This window comes from Rhinatrema bivittatum, chromosome 7 (assembly GCF_901001135.1).
Source record: "Rhinatrema bivittatum chromosome 7, aRhiBiv1.1, whole genome shotgun sequence".
NCBI classification, from domain to species: Eukaryota; Metazoa; Chordata; class Amphibia; order Gymnophiona; family Rhinatrematidae; genus Rhinatrema; species Rhinatrema bivittatum.
In genome coordinates, this window is record NC_042621.1 from 265,941,866 (window position 1) to 265,960,877 (window position 19,012).

Below are 19,012 nucleotides of genomic sequence, written 5' to 3' on the forward strand. Positions count from 1 at the left end.
AAAACTACACAGTAGAGGTATTTGTACCCCAAAATGGCCACAATTTGCATCAAAAGGTGACAAGTCTTTATGTAACTGTACCTTTGCTTCCAGTAGGCTGCAAAGCCTCCTAGTGCAAATCCTAGATGTAAGTCATGGACCATGACTACTGATCCAGTTACGGCCTGATTCAAAGTATACATCAGGAGCAATGAAGAGTCAAAGTAGGCCTTAAATTTATTTTGTAAAATTTTTCACGTAGTTTGCTGGCCCATAAAAAGGGTGGCAAGCTCATGTTAGGTTCCAAACTTTGCATAGGAACTTAGCACCAGAGGTTGTAATAATCTAAAAAATTTCAGGCCCCTAATAGGGCTTGTTTGTTTGCAGTGCCCTGTGTTGCATGGAGCACAATACTCTGAGTGACCTTCATTCAGCTGCTTCTAGCTCTTGAATCAATAGAGATCCAGCCAAAAAAGTTTGCATAGTTTTTGAGGCCCTAGTGAACATGCACACAAAATTTTATTCAATTTGAAGGAGGTCAAACATGGATGATTTTCTAAACTGGTCCATTTGACATGGAATGTCCCTCTTGGATAACAGGCATAACTAGACCTTGTGGCCTAGCATACCCACCACATTTTGACATTTAATACATATGTTAGAGTGGGTAAGCCTCAATAAACATTCCCATTTTTTAGAATAATAGAACCTCATAAAAAAAACATATTGAGTTTCCTGTAAAAGACTGCTTGTTGTCAGGGAATGGATCCTAAAAAAAAATAAATGCAAGTTTGGGAAGTCAATTCTGGTCCCAATTTCTACTGCCAATCTTTATTAAATTAGTGAGTTCAGGGAGCCCTTCCTCCTAAGACTTTTGTATAGAGAAGAGATAGTGTTCCTTACCATATCCTCATGAACAAAAAGATCTGACAGTAAGTCCCTATTTTTATATCATAACTCCTGTATATCTAAAGAAAGAACATAATGCCTGAACTGTAGGAAGCCAAAGAACTGCCTGAACTGTGAGATATTGAATTATTGTTGAAGATCCCAAAAAGAAGGCATGCCACCCTCCTCATTAAGTAAATTAGATACTGTTTGAAGATTCTTCTCCTACCACTCAGCAAACAGACTGGAGCAAAGACCGGGGGGGGGGGGGCAGGGAATGTATTCCTTTTAATGGGCAGCTTTAATTTAATCATAGCCACTTCCAAGCTTTCAAATTATCTATTTATCTATCTATCTCTATTTATTTATATTCTGCTTTTCGGCACTTCAGAGTGGATTACATTCAGGTATTGAAGGTATTTCCCTGTCCCAGAGGGTTTGCAATTTAGTTTGTACCTGAGGCAGTGGAGGGTGAAGTGACTTGAACAAAGAGCGGCAGTGGGAGAACTAGAATACAATTTTGTAGATGAACAGGGAGCAATCAGGGAGTAGCATGTATTATATGGCGAAGTTCAAAGCGGAAAAGCAAGTCTCTTTCCAGCAAAAGTGGAGTGTAAAAAATTAGCTTCCATGAGCCAGTCCCCCAAGTGACGGAAAAGACATGCTATGTTGTCTAGTTTTAAATCAGAGAGAACCATACCTCCCTTATCCCACAGCTTCATTATAGTGAAAAGAGGAATATATAATTTCCTCACCAGTTCTGTCCTTTTCCTGAATCCAGCATAGACTACTGACCCAAAGAGATGGACAGAATTCCTATTCAGGAGGAAAGAAAGCAGCTCTCCAGCATATCCCAGACATGTTTGTTTTAAGCATCTAGTACAGTTATTCATCAGCCCTCCAGTCTTTCTTGGATCATATTCATTCTTATTAACTCAAGAAGAGGGAAGTCTGTTTCATCTGAACCTTTCCACCATTAACCTGATGGCTTGGATGTTGAGTGCTCAATGATCACCAAATTATCCTTACCCAAGGAGGTTGAAGACATAATAGTGTCTGCCAGAAAACCATCAACTAGAAGATCCTACAGTTTTAAATGGAAAATCATGAAAGGACTTGAACAAGTTAATGTAAATAGACTATTTACTCTCTCAAATAATAGAAGGACCAGGGGGCACTCCATGAAGTTAGCAAGTAGCTCATTTAAAACAAATCGAAGAAAATTATTTTTCACTCAGTGCATAGTTAATCTCTGGAATTCATTGCTAGAGGATGTGGTTACAGCAGTTAGTGTAACTGGGTTTAAAAAAGGTTTGGATAAGTTTCTTGAGGATAAATCCATAAACTGCTATTAAGGTAATTAATAAGCAATAGTAGCTTGTGATCTATCTAATAGTTGTGTACTTCCAGGTACTTGCGACTTGGAAACAGGATACTGGGCTTGATGGATCCTTGGTCTGACCCAGTATGGCATTTCTTAAGATTCCTCACATGATGTCAGTGCAATACTTTGGATGGGATTGCATGCAAACCCAAAGAATTACTGAGCTATTTTCTCTATCTTTCTGCTTTAGGACTTAACACCTCATCAGTAAGTGTACATTTTAGTGCCATAGCAGCTTACCATTCTCAAATTGAGGATAAGCCTATTTGTACTCATTTGTCAGTTTCCAGGTTCATGAAAGGCTTATGACATTCTAAACCTCCAGTTATGAAACCACTTGATCCATGGAACCTTAATGTGGTTTTGGCACAACTGATGAAGCCAGCATTTGAACTATTGGTGTTAGCTTCTCTCAAGTTTCTAACATAGAATGTAATATTCCTTGTAGTATAAATGTCAGCCAGAAGAGTCTGCGAGCTTCAGGCTTATAGTTCATTATCTGCCTTATCTGCAATTCTTCCACAATTGGGTAGTGCTCTGCACTCACCTGGAATTTCTACAAAAAATAGTATTAGCTTTCCATATCAATCAAGCCATTGTGTTACTTACCTTCTTCCCAAGACCACTTGTACATGAAGGTGTGAGAAAACCTTTTATACACTAAACAGTAAAGGAAGGACTCGGCCCCATTCTCAGATTTTGCAACTATTCTTCTTTTATGTTCCTAACATACTGGGCATAGCAGTGATCAAATGTACAATGTCCACCTGGCTAGCAGACTGTATCAAGTTAAAGCTATAGCTGCATTAGTGGCTCATCTATGAGCCGTGCCGCAACATCTGCAAAGCTGCAAGTTGGTCATCAGTACACACCTTTGCATTCTACTACTGTCTGGATATCTTCTCACTATTGTACTAAATCTGAGCTACAACTTCATAGCACATCTTTGCTCTGCTTCAGTTCAAAAAATCTGTAAAGCAGCCACTTGGTCCTCAGTCCACACCTTTGTTAAACATTACTGCCTCGAAAATGACTCCTATAGGAATAGTAACTTTGGCCAAATGATACTTAAAAGCTTTTTAAAATAATTACTTCAACTCTTCCTCCATCCTCTCTACTATAAGGTTGCAATTCTACCATTACTGGCCAAAAATAAATGTTATGTTAAAACCCTCAGCTTGGGAATCCCCACTTGTGTGGCTGAATTGAGTCCTGCTTGTCCACAGAGAAAGTGGAGTTGCTTATCTGTAACAGATGTTCTCCATAGACAGCAGGATAATTCAGCCACACAATCCCACCTTTCTCCTTGTAGTTGAAACTTAGCTTGTGAAATGACTAAGGAAACTCATGCATTGATGGTTTCATTGGAATATCATAGCATGCTCAGAAAGACTTATAGGTCTTTATGAACTCGAGAGAGCACGTTCTGCATTGATGTCGTTCATTGATGTTAGTCACTGTGTGACTAAATTGTCCTGCTGTCTATGGAGAATACCTGTTGCAAGTAAGCAGCTTCACTTCTGCAGATTTTCTAAGATAGTGGGGAGATTTCAAGATTTTAATCGGTATTGGTCTACCCATTCCAATGAGGCTAAATCATGGGAATCCTGTATGGGCTCTTGAGTAGTGCCCAAGGAAAACTCAGAAGGCTTACAGACCACAGCAACTCTGAGAAAAATCTTAGGGGGAAGTGTGTGAAGAATAGGGATGTTCAGGCCAAATAAATTCATGTTTTTTCATTTCAGGTTTTTAAACTTTTTTTTAGTTCATTAAATGTTTATTTAGATTCTCTTTATTTCCTCAACCAAACTAAATATTAACAAACAAACAAAAAAAAGGAAACAGATACTTTCTGAGGCCCTCCAACCCCTGTCCCATCCTCCAGCAAACCTGCAATGCCTGGTCTTCCTGGCTGCACTAAGTCAAGTTGGGGGTCTCCTTAGGTTGCTTCTGCCCCCAAAGAAAGCTGCAGGGCTTAGACATACCTGACTGGGTTGAGCTGGGCTCCTGTGAGCCCTTCCTCCTAGACCCTGAGAAATATGCCAGGCCGGGGATCTCACTGGTCCCCACTTACCCTTCCGATAGAAGTCCTTGCTGAAGAAATGGTTAGGAGTGATGCATATTCACTCCTGTTCTGGTGCATATTTTTTTTAAAATGGCATCGCCTGGTACCCTGCGATGTCAAAATGATGCTAGTCTCAGGTTAGGCCAGCGCCATTTTCTTGTTTGGCCATATATGATACTTGATAGAGTAGTTCTGAGGTGTTCTCTTGACAAACTGTAGCTCACTGCCAAGTCTTGTAATTTCCTTTTTTAAGACAATTTTGCACAGATGACATCACAAAGAAATATTTTTAAGTTTGTGCTTCAGAATTGGCTATAGACACTTATGAGGTCTATATTCGGCCACTGTCCAGCTAAGCAAGTTAGCCGGATAAACATATGTGGCTACTTGGCCAAAATATTCAATGGCATGTTTGTGTTGCTGAATATATGCAGCTATCTAATAGATGGATAATTCTAACTAGCTTACTTTAGACCTGCTCAATAGCAGGTCTGATTTATCTGGCTGATTTAGCTGGATAAGGCTGAATATTGGCACATACTTGGCTAAGGGGGTTATTTTACAACCCGCGAAAGGCCATTATCGCGGGTCGTTATCGCGACGGCAACATTCAAATTAGGTGGTCTGGAGGAGTTGGGGAGGACTTAGGGAGGGGATTAGGGAATTAGACTGGCAGCACCTTTACGGTGGCGCTATGCCCGCAATAGTGTGCAGCAACAGGGTTTATTTTTGGTTTTTTTTAGTCTTACCTAGAGATAGATTTTAGGAAATTGGAAAATTCTTGGACTTGGACACCTCTGATCCTTTTTCAGCTTCTCGAAAGCGTATATTTACTAAAACGTGCATTAACGCACGTTGTTTGTAAATAGACCTCATTGAGATTAATGGGGCCTGCAGGTAAACAATGCATGTTAGTGTACAACACATTCCAATAAATATGGCCTGAAGTATGGAATTGACATAGAAACTATTCTGCACAATTTCTCTCATGCTTTCTTTGTCAGGATGTTACCTTTTTTCTGCCTAACCAACAATGTAATGACTAATTCTTGCCATGTTTTCAGGTGATGTATGTTTTTGTTTATGAGCATTACTATGATTTACATAAATTTATATGTTCTTTTTTCCTTTTTTTCAGGCAGTACAGAGATAAAGAGGAGGAAAACCAGAGTGGCTTTTTCTCAGCCTTAACCAATATGGTAAAACAGGACAGCATATCTCTTATGTACGGGTTTTGAAAAAGAATAGGGTTTCTGTTCTGGTGATTTCTTTAATAATTGTTTATGTGGCAGTATTACTGTGCATAGTTCTTTACAAGGTAATTTATATGGTTTGGTACACCACCACTAAAGAGTTTATAGTCTAAATTTGAGAACCGGTATCTTTAGCAACTTGTTTAAGAACACACAGAGTCTCCAGGTTTGCAGTGACCACTACACTATATATAATGCTAATATGACCAATATAATAATGGAGAAAGAAGAAATGTTATTTACAGGATGATATAAATAATTGGATTATATCTCTATTCCTTTATAGCCCTTTCAGTTTAGAGAACACAGAGACCTATAGTTACATAATCAGGTTAATGGACATTAAAGTAAGACTGAAATTCTGATGGTATATTTTGTTAGAAATTAATGTAATTTATAATGCCTAGTTTTTGATGGATTTCAGTAGAAATATATCATAAAACAATGCCTAAAATACTGCAATGTTGTTACAACCACAGGTGGGCAGTATGTTCATAGCTGATGCAGATGAGAAAATATCAATACAGTAAGTGATTTAAAATACCACAAGTCTAACCTCAGCAGGTAACTGGAGGCAGAATTTTGAAATTCTAATTTTGTTGTCAATTAGTATATTGTCCGTATAGTTTGAGTTATAATCAACATTTTTGTAAGCTTGTGTCAAAGCTGAATAGTAATCTGCATCAAGTTTTTGCCACTCTTTGTTTTTAAATATGAAGAAGACTTGTACCTTGAGGATGCTACAAAAATCTCAGGTCTTGCACAGTGTCAAAATGGTGGCTCTGAGGATTTTCTGTCATTTACATTTTTATTGGACTATTTTTTGAGAGCAAATACATACATTTTCAAATGAAACATAGAAACATAGAAATGACGGCAGAAGAAGACCGAATGGCCCATCCAGTCTGCCCAGCAAGCCTCACACATTTTTTCTCTCATACTTATCTGTTTCTCTTAGCTCTTTGTTCTATTCCCCTTCCACCCCCACCATTAATGTAGAGAGCAGTGATGGAGCTGCATCCAAGTGAAATATCTAGCTTGATTAGTTAGGGGTAGTAGGGGCAGTAACCGCCGCGATAAGCAAGCTACACCCATGCTTATTTGTTTTACCTAGACTATGTTGTACAGCACTTGTTGGTTTTTTTCTTCTCCCCTGCCGTTGAAGCAGGGAGCTATGCTGGACATGCGTGAAGTATCAGTTTTTTTCTCCCCTGCCGTTGAAGCAGAGAGCCATGCTGGATATGCATTGAAAGTGAAGTATCAGGCACATTTGGTTTGGGGTAGTAACCGCCGTAACAAGCCAGCTACTCCTCGCTTTGTGATTGCGAATCCTTTTTTTCTTCACCCCTGTCGTTGAAGCTATGCAGGATATGCGTGAAGCATCAGTTTTTTGTTTTTGTTTTTTTTTCCCCTGCTGTTGAAGCAGAGAGCCATGCTGGAAATGCGTGATGTATCAGTCTTTCTCCCATGCCGATGAAGCAGAGAACCATGCTGGATATGCATGGAAAGTGAAGTATCAGGCACATTTGGTTTGGGGTAGTAACCGCCGTAACAAGCCAGCTACTCCCCGCTTTTTGAGTGCGAACCCTTTTTCTTCTCCCTTGCCGTTGTAGCAGAGAGCTCTGTTGGATGTGTGAAGTATCAGTTATTCTTCTCCCCTGTCATTGAAGCAGAGAGCTATGCTGTATATGCATTGAAAGTGAAGTATCAGGCATATTTGGTTTGGGGTAGTAACCGCCGTAACAAGCCAGCTACTCCCCTCTTTGTGAGTGCAAATCCTTTTTTCCATTACCTCTTGCTGTTGAAGCTTAGAGCGATGTTGGAGTCACAGTAAGCATGTGTATGTTTATTTAATAAGGGTATTGTGTCAATAGCCATCATTCTGGCGAGTCACCCACTCTTCATTGGCGGCCTCTTGACTTTATGGATCCGCAGTGTTTATCCCACGCCCCTTTGAAGTCTTTCACAGTTCTGGTCTTCACCACTTCCTCTGGAAGGGCATTCCAGGAATCCACCACCCTCTCCGTGAAAAATTACTTCCTGACATTGGTTCTGAATCTTCCTCCCTGGAGCCTCAAATCGTGACCCCTGGTTCTGCTGATTATTTTCCTACGGAAGAGGTTTGTCGTTGTTTTTGGATCATTAAAACCTTTCAAGTATCTGAAAGTCTGTATCATATCACCTCTGCTCCTCCTTTCCTCCAGGGTGTACATATTTAGATTCTTCAATCTCTCCTCGTACGTCATCCGATGAAGATCCTCCACCTTCCTGGTCGCCCTTCTCTGTACCGCTTCCATCTTGACTTTGTCTTTTTGTAGATACGGTCTCCAGAACTGAACACAGTACTCCAGGTGAGGCCTCACCAAGGACCTGTACAAGGGAATAATCACTTCCCTTTTCTTACTCAATATTCCTCTCTCTATGCAGCCCAGCATTCTTCTGGCTTTTGCTATCGCCTTGTCGCATTGTTTCGCTGTCTTCACATCATTAGACACTATCACCCCAAGGTCCCTCTCCTGCTCCGTGCACATCAGCCTTTCCCCCCCCCATCGAGTACAGTTCATTTCGATTTCCACTCCCCATATGCATGACTTTGCACTTCTTGGCATTGAATCTCAGCTGCCATATCTTCGACCACTCTTCCAGTTTCCTTAGATCCCGTCTCATTCTCTCCACTCCTTCCGGCGTGTCCACTCTGTTGCAGATCTTAGTGTCATCCGCAAAAAGACAAACCTTACCTTCTATCCCGTCCGCAATGTCGCTCACAAAGATATTGAACAGGACCGGTCCCAACACCGATCCTTGCGGTACACCACTTAAAACCGCTCTCTCTTCAGAGAAGGCTCCATTTACCATCACACATTGTCTTCTGTCCGTCAACCAATTTGCAATTCAGGTCACCACCTCGGCACTCACTCCCAAGCTTCTCGTTTTATTCACCAGTCTCCTGTGCGGAACCGTATCAAAAGCTTTGCTGAAATCCAAGTAGATGACATCTAGTGCTCTTCCTTGATCCAATTCCTTGGTTACCCAGTCAAAAAAGTCAATCAAATTTGTCTGACAGGATCTTCCCCTGGTGAATCCATGCTGCCTCTGGTCCATCAATTCTCCAGACTGTAGATAGTTCACTATTCTCTCTTTCAGCAGTGACTCCATTACTTTTCCCACCACCGAAGTGAGGCTAACCGGTCTGTAGTTGCCTGCCTCTTGCCTGTTCCCACTCTTGTGAAGCGGGATCACCACCGCTCTTCTCCAATCACTCGGCACCACTCCCGTTTCTAGGGATCCATTGAACAGGTCACACAGCGGACCCGCCAGAACATCTCTGAGCTCCCTCAATATCCTTGGATGAATCCCATCAGACCCCATGGCTTTGTCCACTTTCAGGTTCTTTAGTTCTTCCCACACATTTTCTACTGTAAAAGGATTTTCATCTATTCCCCTTCCCTCCAGTTTCTTGTTGTTTAGAGATGGTCCTTCTCCAGGGTCTTCTTTAGTGAACACAGAGCTGAAGTATTCGTTTAATATTTCTGCCATTTCTTCGTCTCTCTCCACACATTGATCATTACCACCTTTCAATTTCACTATACCACTTTGGACCTTTCTCTTTTCGCTGATGTATCTGAAAAATGTTTTGTCACCATTTTTTATCTCCTTGGCAATCCTCTCTTCTGCTTGACTCTTGTGCCAACTTGATTAATTTCTTTGTCTCCCTCAGTTGATACAAATATTCTTCTTTGTGCTCCTCCCTTTGGGATCCTTTATATTTCTTGAATGCTGTTTTTTTTAGCTTTAATTTTGTCAGCCACCTCCTTTGAGAACCAGATAGGTTTCAGTTTTCTTTTGCTTTTCTTTACATTTCTAACATATAGAGCAGTTGCCTTGGTGATTGCTCCTTTTAGATTTGTCCACTGCTGATCCACATCTCTCTCGTTCTCCCATCCTTTAAGTTCTTCCTCCAGGTAGTTCCCCATTTCCTCAAAGTCTGTGTTTTTGAACTGTAAAACTCGGGTCTTTGTGGTTCTTTTCCCTATTCTTTTAGTGATATTAAACCATACCGTTTGATGATCACTGCTGCTGAGGTGGGCGCCCACCTGGACATCTGAGACATTATCTGCATTAGTGAGCACTAAGTCGAGTATAGCTCCTTCTCTCGTGGGTTCCAACACCATTTGTTTGAACAAAGATACTTGCATGGCATCCACTATCGCTCTACTATTTTTAGTTTCTGCAGATGGGATTTTCCAGTCTACATCTGGCATATTAAAGTCACCCACGATCACCACTTCTCCCTTCTTACCTATCTTATGGATGTCTTCAACCAGATCTCTGTCCAGCTCTTCCTTTTGGTTTGGAGGCCTGTAAACCACTCCAATATAAATGGACGCTCCAGTCATCTTTTTTTAGGTCGACCCATAGAGCTTCTTCAATACCCCAACTTCCTTGTAGCTCAGTTGCTTGGATGTTGTTTCTGACATAAAGAGCCACACCTCCCCCTTTTCTATCCTCTCTGTCCTTCCTTAACAAGTTGTAGCCTGGTATTGTTGTATCCCATTCATGAGATTCTGTGAACCATGTTTCTGTGATAGCAACAATGTCCAATTCTGCGTCAGCCATTAGGGCCTGCAGATCTGGGATTTTATTTCCCAAACTATGAGCATTTGTGGTCATAGTCTTCCAGGTACTCTCTTTACGGTTATTGCATTTCCTGGACTCCTTGTGAGATATTTGTTGAGATTTGTTATTCACTTCACTATTTCTTTTTGCGGTAGTGCCACTGTTGACAGAGTTATCCATCTAAATTAGATTTTTCTTTTGCTTATGGATCTTGAAATACTGCATGCATTGTGTTTTCTCTCTCTTTTCTGGTAATACTGCAATGCTTTTCTCAAGAACTTCTTCAGTTTTTATTTTAGAGAAGGCTTGTTGTTCTTTTTGCATTTGGTACATTGTGTGTCTCCTCATCACAGGTCTAATTCTACCAGAGCCAACTGTATTCCTGGTTTTTAAAGAATTTCCTAATGACCTGTTTGAGTGGGGGGGTATACCTGTTGGCTGCTCTTCTGTCAAGAATGGGTGACTGTGGGTCCTATCTGAGCCTAATGGATCTCCTTTTCTTGACTCCTGGTTTGTTTGTGGTATTGGGGAATTATTTTCTGAGTAATGCAATGTGGGTGTAATTCTTTTAATTGAAGCTAATTGATCTTTAATCACAGTCAGCTCCATTTTCAAGGAAGAGAGTTGTGCACAAATTAGGCAAGCTCTAAGTTTCCAGATGCTTTCCTTCAGAATAAAGGCTCCACAGCAGTTACATTGGATAGTCCTCATCTTGGTAATTTGTGACTTTATTTCCTTGACTGTAACCAATGTACTAATTTATCTTGCTGCCAATGGTAATCTAGGCAGTCTTATTAGAAACAAGCCCTAGGGGTGGGAGGGAGTCAAACAGTTTAGCCTGGGACAAGCTGGGTAAAGCAGGGCACTACTGGACTGTTGTCTTTGCGTTTTGGTCAATTCTTTTTTAAAAAACAGTCTTTATGCCCCAGTTTTTTAGTTTGTGCCAGCTAACCCCAAACTAGAGAGATTTTACCAGTTTAAAAGCTGATAGCTTTGCAGACAGGAAATAATCACAGAAGCTTTCTACACAAGCTTTCTACACAAAATGAAACAGACTATAAAGAAGTTAAAACACAGGCAGGAAATAATCACAGAAGCTTTCTACACAAGCTTTCTACACAACTTCAGATCAATAAGCAAAAATAAGTAAAAATAAGCAGAAAATACTTAGCCACAATGAAGATTTCGCAATGCAGTAAACAGTTCCACCAGAGAAATCCCTTTAGCATGTGCTCAGGACAACAATGGCTAACAATGGCCATCTAACAATGAGTTAGATATGTAAATCAAACACTATTGTAGCAAGTTTCAAAAGCCATTTACCCACATTAAATGCACTTAAAGGTGAATTTTAAAAGCCCTACTCGCACCAAAACCAGGAGATAAGAACATAAGAAATTGCCATGCTGGGTCAAACCAAGGGTCCATCAAGCCCAGCATCCTGTTTCCAACAGAGGCCAAACCAGGACACAAGAACCTGGCAATTACCCAAACACTAAGAAGATCCCTTGCTACTGATGCAATTAATAGCAATGGCTACTCCTTAAGTAAACTTGATTAATAGCCGTTAATGGACTTCTCCTCCAAGAACTTATCCAAACCTTTTTTGAACCCAGCTACACTAACTGCACTAACCACATCCTCTGGCAACAAATTCCAGAGCTTTATTGTGCGTTGAGTGAAAAAGAATTTTCTCCGATTAGTCTTAATTGTGTTACTTGCTAACTTCATGGAATGCCCCCTAGTCCTTCTATTATTTGAAAGTGTAAATAACCGATTCACATCTACTCGTTCAAGACCTCTCATGATCTTAAAAGACCTCTATCATATCCCCCCCTCATCCGTCTCTTCTCCAAGCTGAACAGCCCTAAACTCTTCAGCCTTTCCTCATAGGGGAGCTGTTCCATCCCCTTTATCATTTTGGTAGACCTTTTCTGTACCTTCTCTATCGCAACTATACCTTTTTTTAGATGCGGCGACCAGAATTGTACACAGTTTTCAAGGTGCGGTCTCGCCACGGAGCGATATAGAGGCATTATGACATTTTTCGTTTTATTAACCATTCCCTTCCTAATAATTCCAAACATTCTGTTTGCTTTTTTGACTGCTGCAGCACACTGAGCCGACGGTTTTAAAGTATTATCCGCTATGATGCCTAGATCTTTTTCCTGGGTGGTAGCTCCTAATATGGAATCTAACATCGTGTAACTGCAGCAAGGGTTATTTTTCCCTATATGCAACACCTTACACTTGTCCACATTAAATTTCATCTGCCATTTGGATGCCCAATCTTCCAGTCTTGCAAGGTCCTCCTGTAATGTATCACAATTCGCTTGTGATTTAACTACTCTGAATAATTTTGTATCATCTGCAAATTTGATAACCTCACTCGTCGTATTCCTTTCCAGATCATATATATTTTGAAAAGCACCGGTCCAAGTACAGATCCCTGAGGCACTCCACTGTTTACCCTTTTCCAATGAGAAAATTGACCATTTAATCCTACTCTCTGTTTCCTGTGTTTTAACCAGTTTGTAATCCACGAAAGGACATCGCCTCCTATCCCATGACTTTTTAGTTTTCTTAGAAGTCTCTCATGAGGGACTTTGTCAAACGCCTTCTGAAAATCCATATACACTACATCTACCAGCTCACCTTTATCCACATGTTTATTAACCTCTTCAAAAAAATGAAGCAGATTTGTTAGGCAACACTTCCCTTGGGTAAATCAGTGTTGACTGTGTTCTATTAAACCATATCTTTCTATATGCTCTTCGATTTTGATCTTGAGAATAGTTTCCACTATTTTTCCCGGCACTGAAATCAGGCTCACTGGTCTATAGTTACCCGGATCACCCCTGGAGCCCTTTTTAAATATTGGGGTTACATTGACCACCCTCCAGTCTTCAGGTACAATGGATGATTTTAATGATAGGTTACAAATTTTAACTAATAGATCAGAAATTTCATTTTTGAATTCCTTCAGTACCCTAGGATGCATACCCATCCGGTCAGGTGATTTGCTACTCTTTAGTTTGTCAATCTGGCCTACTACATCTTCCAGGTTCACAGTGATTTTGTTCAGTTCGTCTGACTCATCGCCCCTGAATACCATCTCTGGAACTGGTATCTCCCCAGCATCCTCATTAGTAAACACGGAAGCAAAGAATTCATTTAGTCTTTCTGCAATGAGATAGGCTTAGAAGTCGGGCTGGCGTGCGCTGCACAGATTTTAAAAAGTGCGCGAGTGACGAACATATCTCCCGGTATGCGCATAGAAATGTTTGTGCAAAAAAGGGGTGGGGTCGTGGGCATTCCTAGATTTCTCAATGAAATCTATGCATAAGTATTTACATGCACAAGAGCACGCTGGGGTCCAGTACTGTGTAAGTTGACTTCTGCTGTGAATGGCATGTAAGTCCTGAAACAAAAAAACTAAAGAAGTTAGTGGTGTTTTAAGGGTTGGGGCTAACAGGGTAAAAGGGAGGGTAGTTAATTAGGGGGGGTTAGGAAGTTGTATCTTTTATCTGGGTGAACTGGGAACAAACTTGGGAAACTGGTAATTGCATCAGTGTGCTTGTCTTCTAAAATCTCCCCACTTAAATGGTAAATACGGCATTTGTGCAGGTCTACATAAAATTATGTGCACATGTATGCGCACGCAATCTTTTATATTATATGCGCATATATGCGCGCATATTATAAAATGGCGGCATCTATAAGAAATCATAACATAAGAAATTGTAATACTGGGTCAGACCAAGGGTCCATCAAGCCCAGCAACCTGTTTCCAAAAATGGCCTATCCAGGCTACAAATACCTGGCAAGTATCCAAACACTAAATAGATCCCATGTTACAGATGTCAGCAGTGGCTATTCCCTAAGTCACCTTGAGTAATAGCAGTTAATGGACTTCACCTCCAAGAACTTATCCAAACCTTTTTTAAACCCAGCTACACTAACTGCACTAAGCACATCCTCTGGCAACAAATTCCAGAGCTTAATTGTGCGTTGAGTGAAAAAGAATTTTCTCCGATTAGTTTTAAATGTGCTACTAGCTAACTTCATGGAGGACCCTCTAGTCCTTCTGTTATCCGAAGGAGTAAATAACCAATTCACATTTACGTGTTCTAACCTCTCATGATTTTAAAGACCTCTCTCATATCCCACCTCAGCTGTTTCTTCTCCAAGCTGAACAGCCCTATCCTCTTTAGGCTTTCCTCAGAAGGTAGCTGTTCCATCCCCTTTATTATTTTGGTCGCCCTGCTCTGTACCTTCTCCAGTGCAACTATATATTTTTTGAGAGGTGGTGACCAGAATTATACACAGTACTGAAGGTGTGGTCTCACCAAGGAGCGATGCAGTGGCATTATGACATTTTTAGTTTTGTTGCACTTGTCCACATTAAATTTCATGTGCCATTTGGATGCCCAGCCTTCTAGTTTTGCAAGGTCCTCTGAATAATTTTGTGTCATCTGAAAATTTGATCACCTCGCTCGTATTCCTTTCCAGATCATTTATTGTTGCGATCGTCGCTGCCCGATGTCTCCGCTACGCCCACCTTATCTCTTTGGCGACCCCTCTTTGCCTGTTGGAAGTTTGGCTGCCGCGGCGCCATCATGCCGTTCCCCCTCTGGTGTCCCTGGACCAGCTAGATGCTGCAATCCGCCATGTTTCCCAGCAGCCTAAGGGCGTGCGCGTGGCGCGGCCACGATTCAAGAACCAGCAATGGCGCGAACCTCAGGGGCTTCCCCCTGAGATGATGTCATCTTCATCGGATATTTAAGGTCTCTGAAATCACTAACGAATCGAGTTAGCAAGGGTTTACTCTCCTAGCTACTCTGCCTCCTCGGACTTACGAGAGGTACCCGCTCCTCGGGGGCCTCGCTTTCTCTTTGCTTTTCAGATCACAGTCTGGAACCGGTACTCGCTCCTCGAGGGCCCACGTTCCCTGACTTGTTCCTGAATACCACTTCTGCCTGGAGGTCATCGCTGCCTACAACACCAGTGAGTTACCATCTCTCTCTGAGAGCTTTCCCTGGAACCAGGTACTCTCTCCTCGAGGGCCTACTTCATTCCAGCTCCTGGGCTGCTTCTAAGAGACTATTGTGTGAATGTTACCATCAAGGGTTCTGTTCCTGAACTCTGCATACCCTGCCTACTCACTATCTTCAGTTTCTCTACAGCTCAGTTATCCAGGATCGCTGTTCCAGTATCTGAGGGACTACAGCCCAGCTGGGCACTTCCAGCTCACTACTGCCACCTCTGGTGGTTCCATATACTGTTTAATAAAAGAACTAGTGTGTGTCTGTCTCCATACTCTGAGCCTGACCAGTGGTCCCTCTCGGGATCTTCCCCCGGGGGCGTGGTCATCTGTCACCGGCCCAAGGATCCACCCACAACTACCACGAACACTAACATTTATAAATATATTGAAAAGTATTGGTCCAAATACAGATCTCTGAGGCACTCCACTTTTTACCCTTTTCCATTGAGAAAATTGACCATTGAATCCTACTCTGTTTCCTGTCTTCTAACCAGTTTGTAATCCATGAAATGACATCGCCTCCTATCCCATGACTTTAGTTTTCGTAGAAGCCTTTCATGAGGGTCTTTATCAAACGCACTACATCTACTGGTTCATCTCTATCCACGTGTTTTATTAACCCCTTCAAAAAAAATTAAGCAAGTTTGTGACGCAAGATTTCCCTTGAGTGAATCCATGCTGACCATGTTCCATTAAACCATGTCTTTCTATATGCTCTGTTATTTTGATCTTTAGAATAGTTTCCACTATTTTGTCTGGCACTGAAATATAGTTTCCTGGATCGCCCCTGGAGCCCTTTTTAAGTATTGTTGTTACGTTGGCCACCCTCCTGTCATCAGGTATAATGGATGATTTTAATGATAGGTTACAAATTTTAACTAATAGATCTGAAATTTCAATTTTTTGGTTCCTTCAGAACCCTGAGGTGCATACCATCCGGTCCAGGTGATTTGCTACTCTTTAGCTTGTCAATCTGGCTTACTTACATCTTCCCGGTTCACAGTGATTTGGTTCAGTTCATCTGACTCATCACCCTTGAAAACCATCTCTGGAATTGGTATCTCCCTAACATCCTCATTAGTAAACACAGAAGCAAACAATTCATTTTGTCTTTCTGCAATGGCCTTATGTTCCCTAAGAGCCCCTTTAACCCTTCTGTTATCTAATGTTCCATCCAACTCACTCCGACTTCGGATATATTTAAAAAAAGTTTTCATTATGAGTTTTTGCCTCTATGGCCAACTTCATTTCAAATTTTCTCTTAGACTGCCTTATCAATGTTTTACACTTAACTTGACAATGCTTATGCTTTTCCCTATTTTCTTCAGATACAAGCCGGCATACGTGTATACATGTGTGCCTGCGCAGCTGTTTCAAGGTTACCATCCCCACGTGTTGACAATTCAATAGTATATGTTGTAGCAAATTTCGAAAGCCCACTTACATAGGTAAAGGACATTTACACATCTAAAATGGTTTTAAGTGTGTAAATGCTTTTGAAATTTAGACCCTTACTATTTGTGTAAGAATAAAACAATTGATCATATAGAGGAGATAATATACAAGGTAAGATGTATAGAAAAGATGTAGCTCTCTCTGCCTGCGTATATATAAACTGTGCAATATATAAATAAAAAAAAAATCAAATTGGATATAATGACCCACTGTTATTGAATCATAACAATAGGCAACAAGAGGGAAGATGAAAAATATGTTAGGATTACCAAATAGACCAATGATTCTATGGAAAATGTATAAAGTGGTTGGAATGTTAAGTGTTGTGTAATTAAAATTGAGTTATGGATTTTTGGTTTAACATATGAGATCTGACCAGCCTGAGCAGAAAAACAAAAATTAAACTAAATTGTGTAAATTCTTGGCAGGTCTAGATTTATCTCACTATACATACGCGGATGATGTGCAGATCCTAATTCCAGTCATTGATTCTATTGAAAAAACATTTAAACTTTGGGAAATTTATTTAGCTGCCATTAAGCGTCTACTTGCACAACTCTATCTTTAAATCTGGCAAAAACAGAGTTCCTGATTATTCGCCCCAAAGTAAATGATCCCATTACTCTGCATATTTCTACATCCTCTAATAATAACCTTACGATTTTACATGAAATTAGAGACTTAGGAGTAATCCTGGACTGTGAGCTCAATTGCAAAAAATGGATTAATAACCTCATCAGAGACGGATATTTTAAACTCCACGTTTTAAAAAAACGTAAACCTTTACTACATAGTCATGATTTTAGAACTGTTTTACAAGCATTTACTGTTTTCTAAGTTAGACTATTGTAACACTCTTCTTTTAGGCCTCCCAGCATCCACCACAAGGCCCTTCCAGTTGTTACAAAATTCAGCAGCCAGAATCCTCACAAACATAAAACTTTCCGAGCACATAACCCCGGCCTTAAAAAAACCTACACTGGCTCCCCATAACCCACCGTGCTCAGTACAAAACATAAACTTTAATCCTTAAAACTTTATATAACGACAGTATTGAATGGCTTACCGGAGCACTTTATTTCCATACACCTCACAGAAACAGCAGATTGGTCAGCAATGGTACATTACCCATTCCCTCCCCAAAATCAGCTCACCTCAACTCTGTCAGACAGAGCTTTGTCTATAGCAGGTCCACAAGTGTGGAACTCGATGCCACTTGAACTTAGAATAGCACCTAATACTAAAATATTTAAAAAAGGTATCAAAACGTGGCTTTTTAAACAAGCTTTCACTTAGTATCTTATTAATTTACCTTTTTTAATCTTGTTTATAGTTTATTTTATTTCATTTTATTTGATTACCAATATGCTAGGAATTTTATGCACTTTCATTTAGTTTTTTAATATTTTAAATATATCTTAGTTAATTAATTTTACAGGTCGTGATGACAAATGACCTTTTAGTTGTTATAGATGTATGCATTAGAATTTCTATGATGTTCTATTATTTCATATTGTTTTATATTTATGTTCTTGATCCCTGTACTGCTTTTATTCAATGTTTGTTTTACTTTATTTTATATTGTCATGTATTTCTAAACGTCTGTATATAAAAATGAACAAATAAATAATTTGAAAGCAAATGTTTATAATTTAGAAATATGTGAAGAAATCAAGCAAGTATATAGCTGAGCTATGGTCAGCATGGACCTACTCATTGAAATATAGGTTTAAGTTATCATCTGGCTCCTTCAAGCCAGTTGTTAACCAAGACAACCTTCTGGCCAGTAATCACCTACATAAATATCCATCCTGACAGTAAAAGGTCTAGTTTCTTGTTTATTAGTTTTTTTTATATACCATCGCATCAGTAAAACCTTCACAACGGTTTACAATAAAATGAAAGTAAGAAAAATACAATAAATCATTAATAGAATCAAAATTCAGGTAAATAGATAACTATAAAATAATAAATAATTTAGAGCCAGTACAAATACTAAAAAATCGTAAAATCATAAAAAGGCACAGCTACAATATTTTATTTATTTACCAGGTTTTTTTATACAGTCATTAAGATAAATCCATCAAAACGGTTTACATAATATTCATAAAGAGTAAAATAATTAAAACATAGAGTAAAATCATAAATACAGTATAACAATATTTCTTCATAGATTAATAAATTGTAAAAGTTAAATAAAATATATCAGATGAAAATAATAATCACATGCATTAAATAGTGCTAAAAAAAGTACGATGAATAAATAAGCTAAGAGCCAAATAAAATAAATGAATAAAATAAGTAGATAAAAAACATAAATAACT

At 39.8% G+C, this 19,012-nt stretch overlaps 1 protein-coding gene across 5 annotated transcripts in view; it reads left to right on the top strand.

The window, feature by feature from the left end:
* The window catches only part of ARMH3 (armadillo like helical domain containing 3), a 791,613-nt gene that overhangs the window by 226,478 nt on the left and 546,123 nt on the right, over positions 1 to 19,012 (top strand). For all 5 annotated transcript variants that reach the window (XM_029610203.1, XM_029610204.1, XM_029610205.1 and 2 more), the window contains exons 11-12: positions 5,455 to 5,515; positions 6,049 to 6,095. In XM_029610203.1, coding sequence (XP_029466063.1) covers positions 5,455 to 5,515; positions 6,049 to 6,095 — 108 coding nt within the window. The remainder of the gene's footprint in view (positions 1 to 5,454; positions 5,516 to 6,048; positions 6,096 to 19,012) is intronic.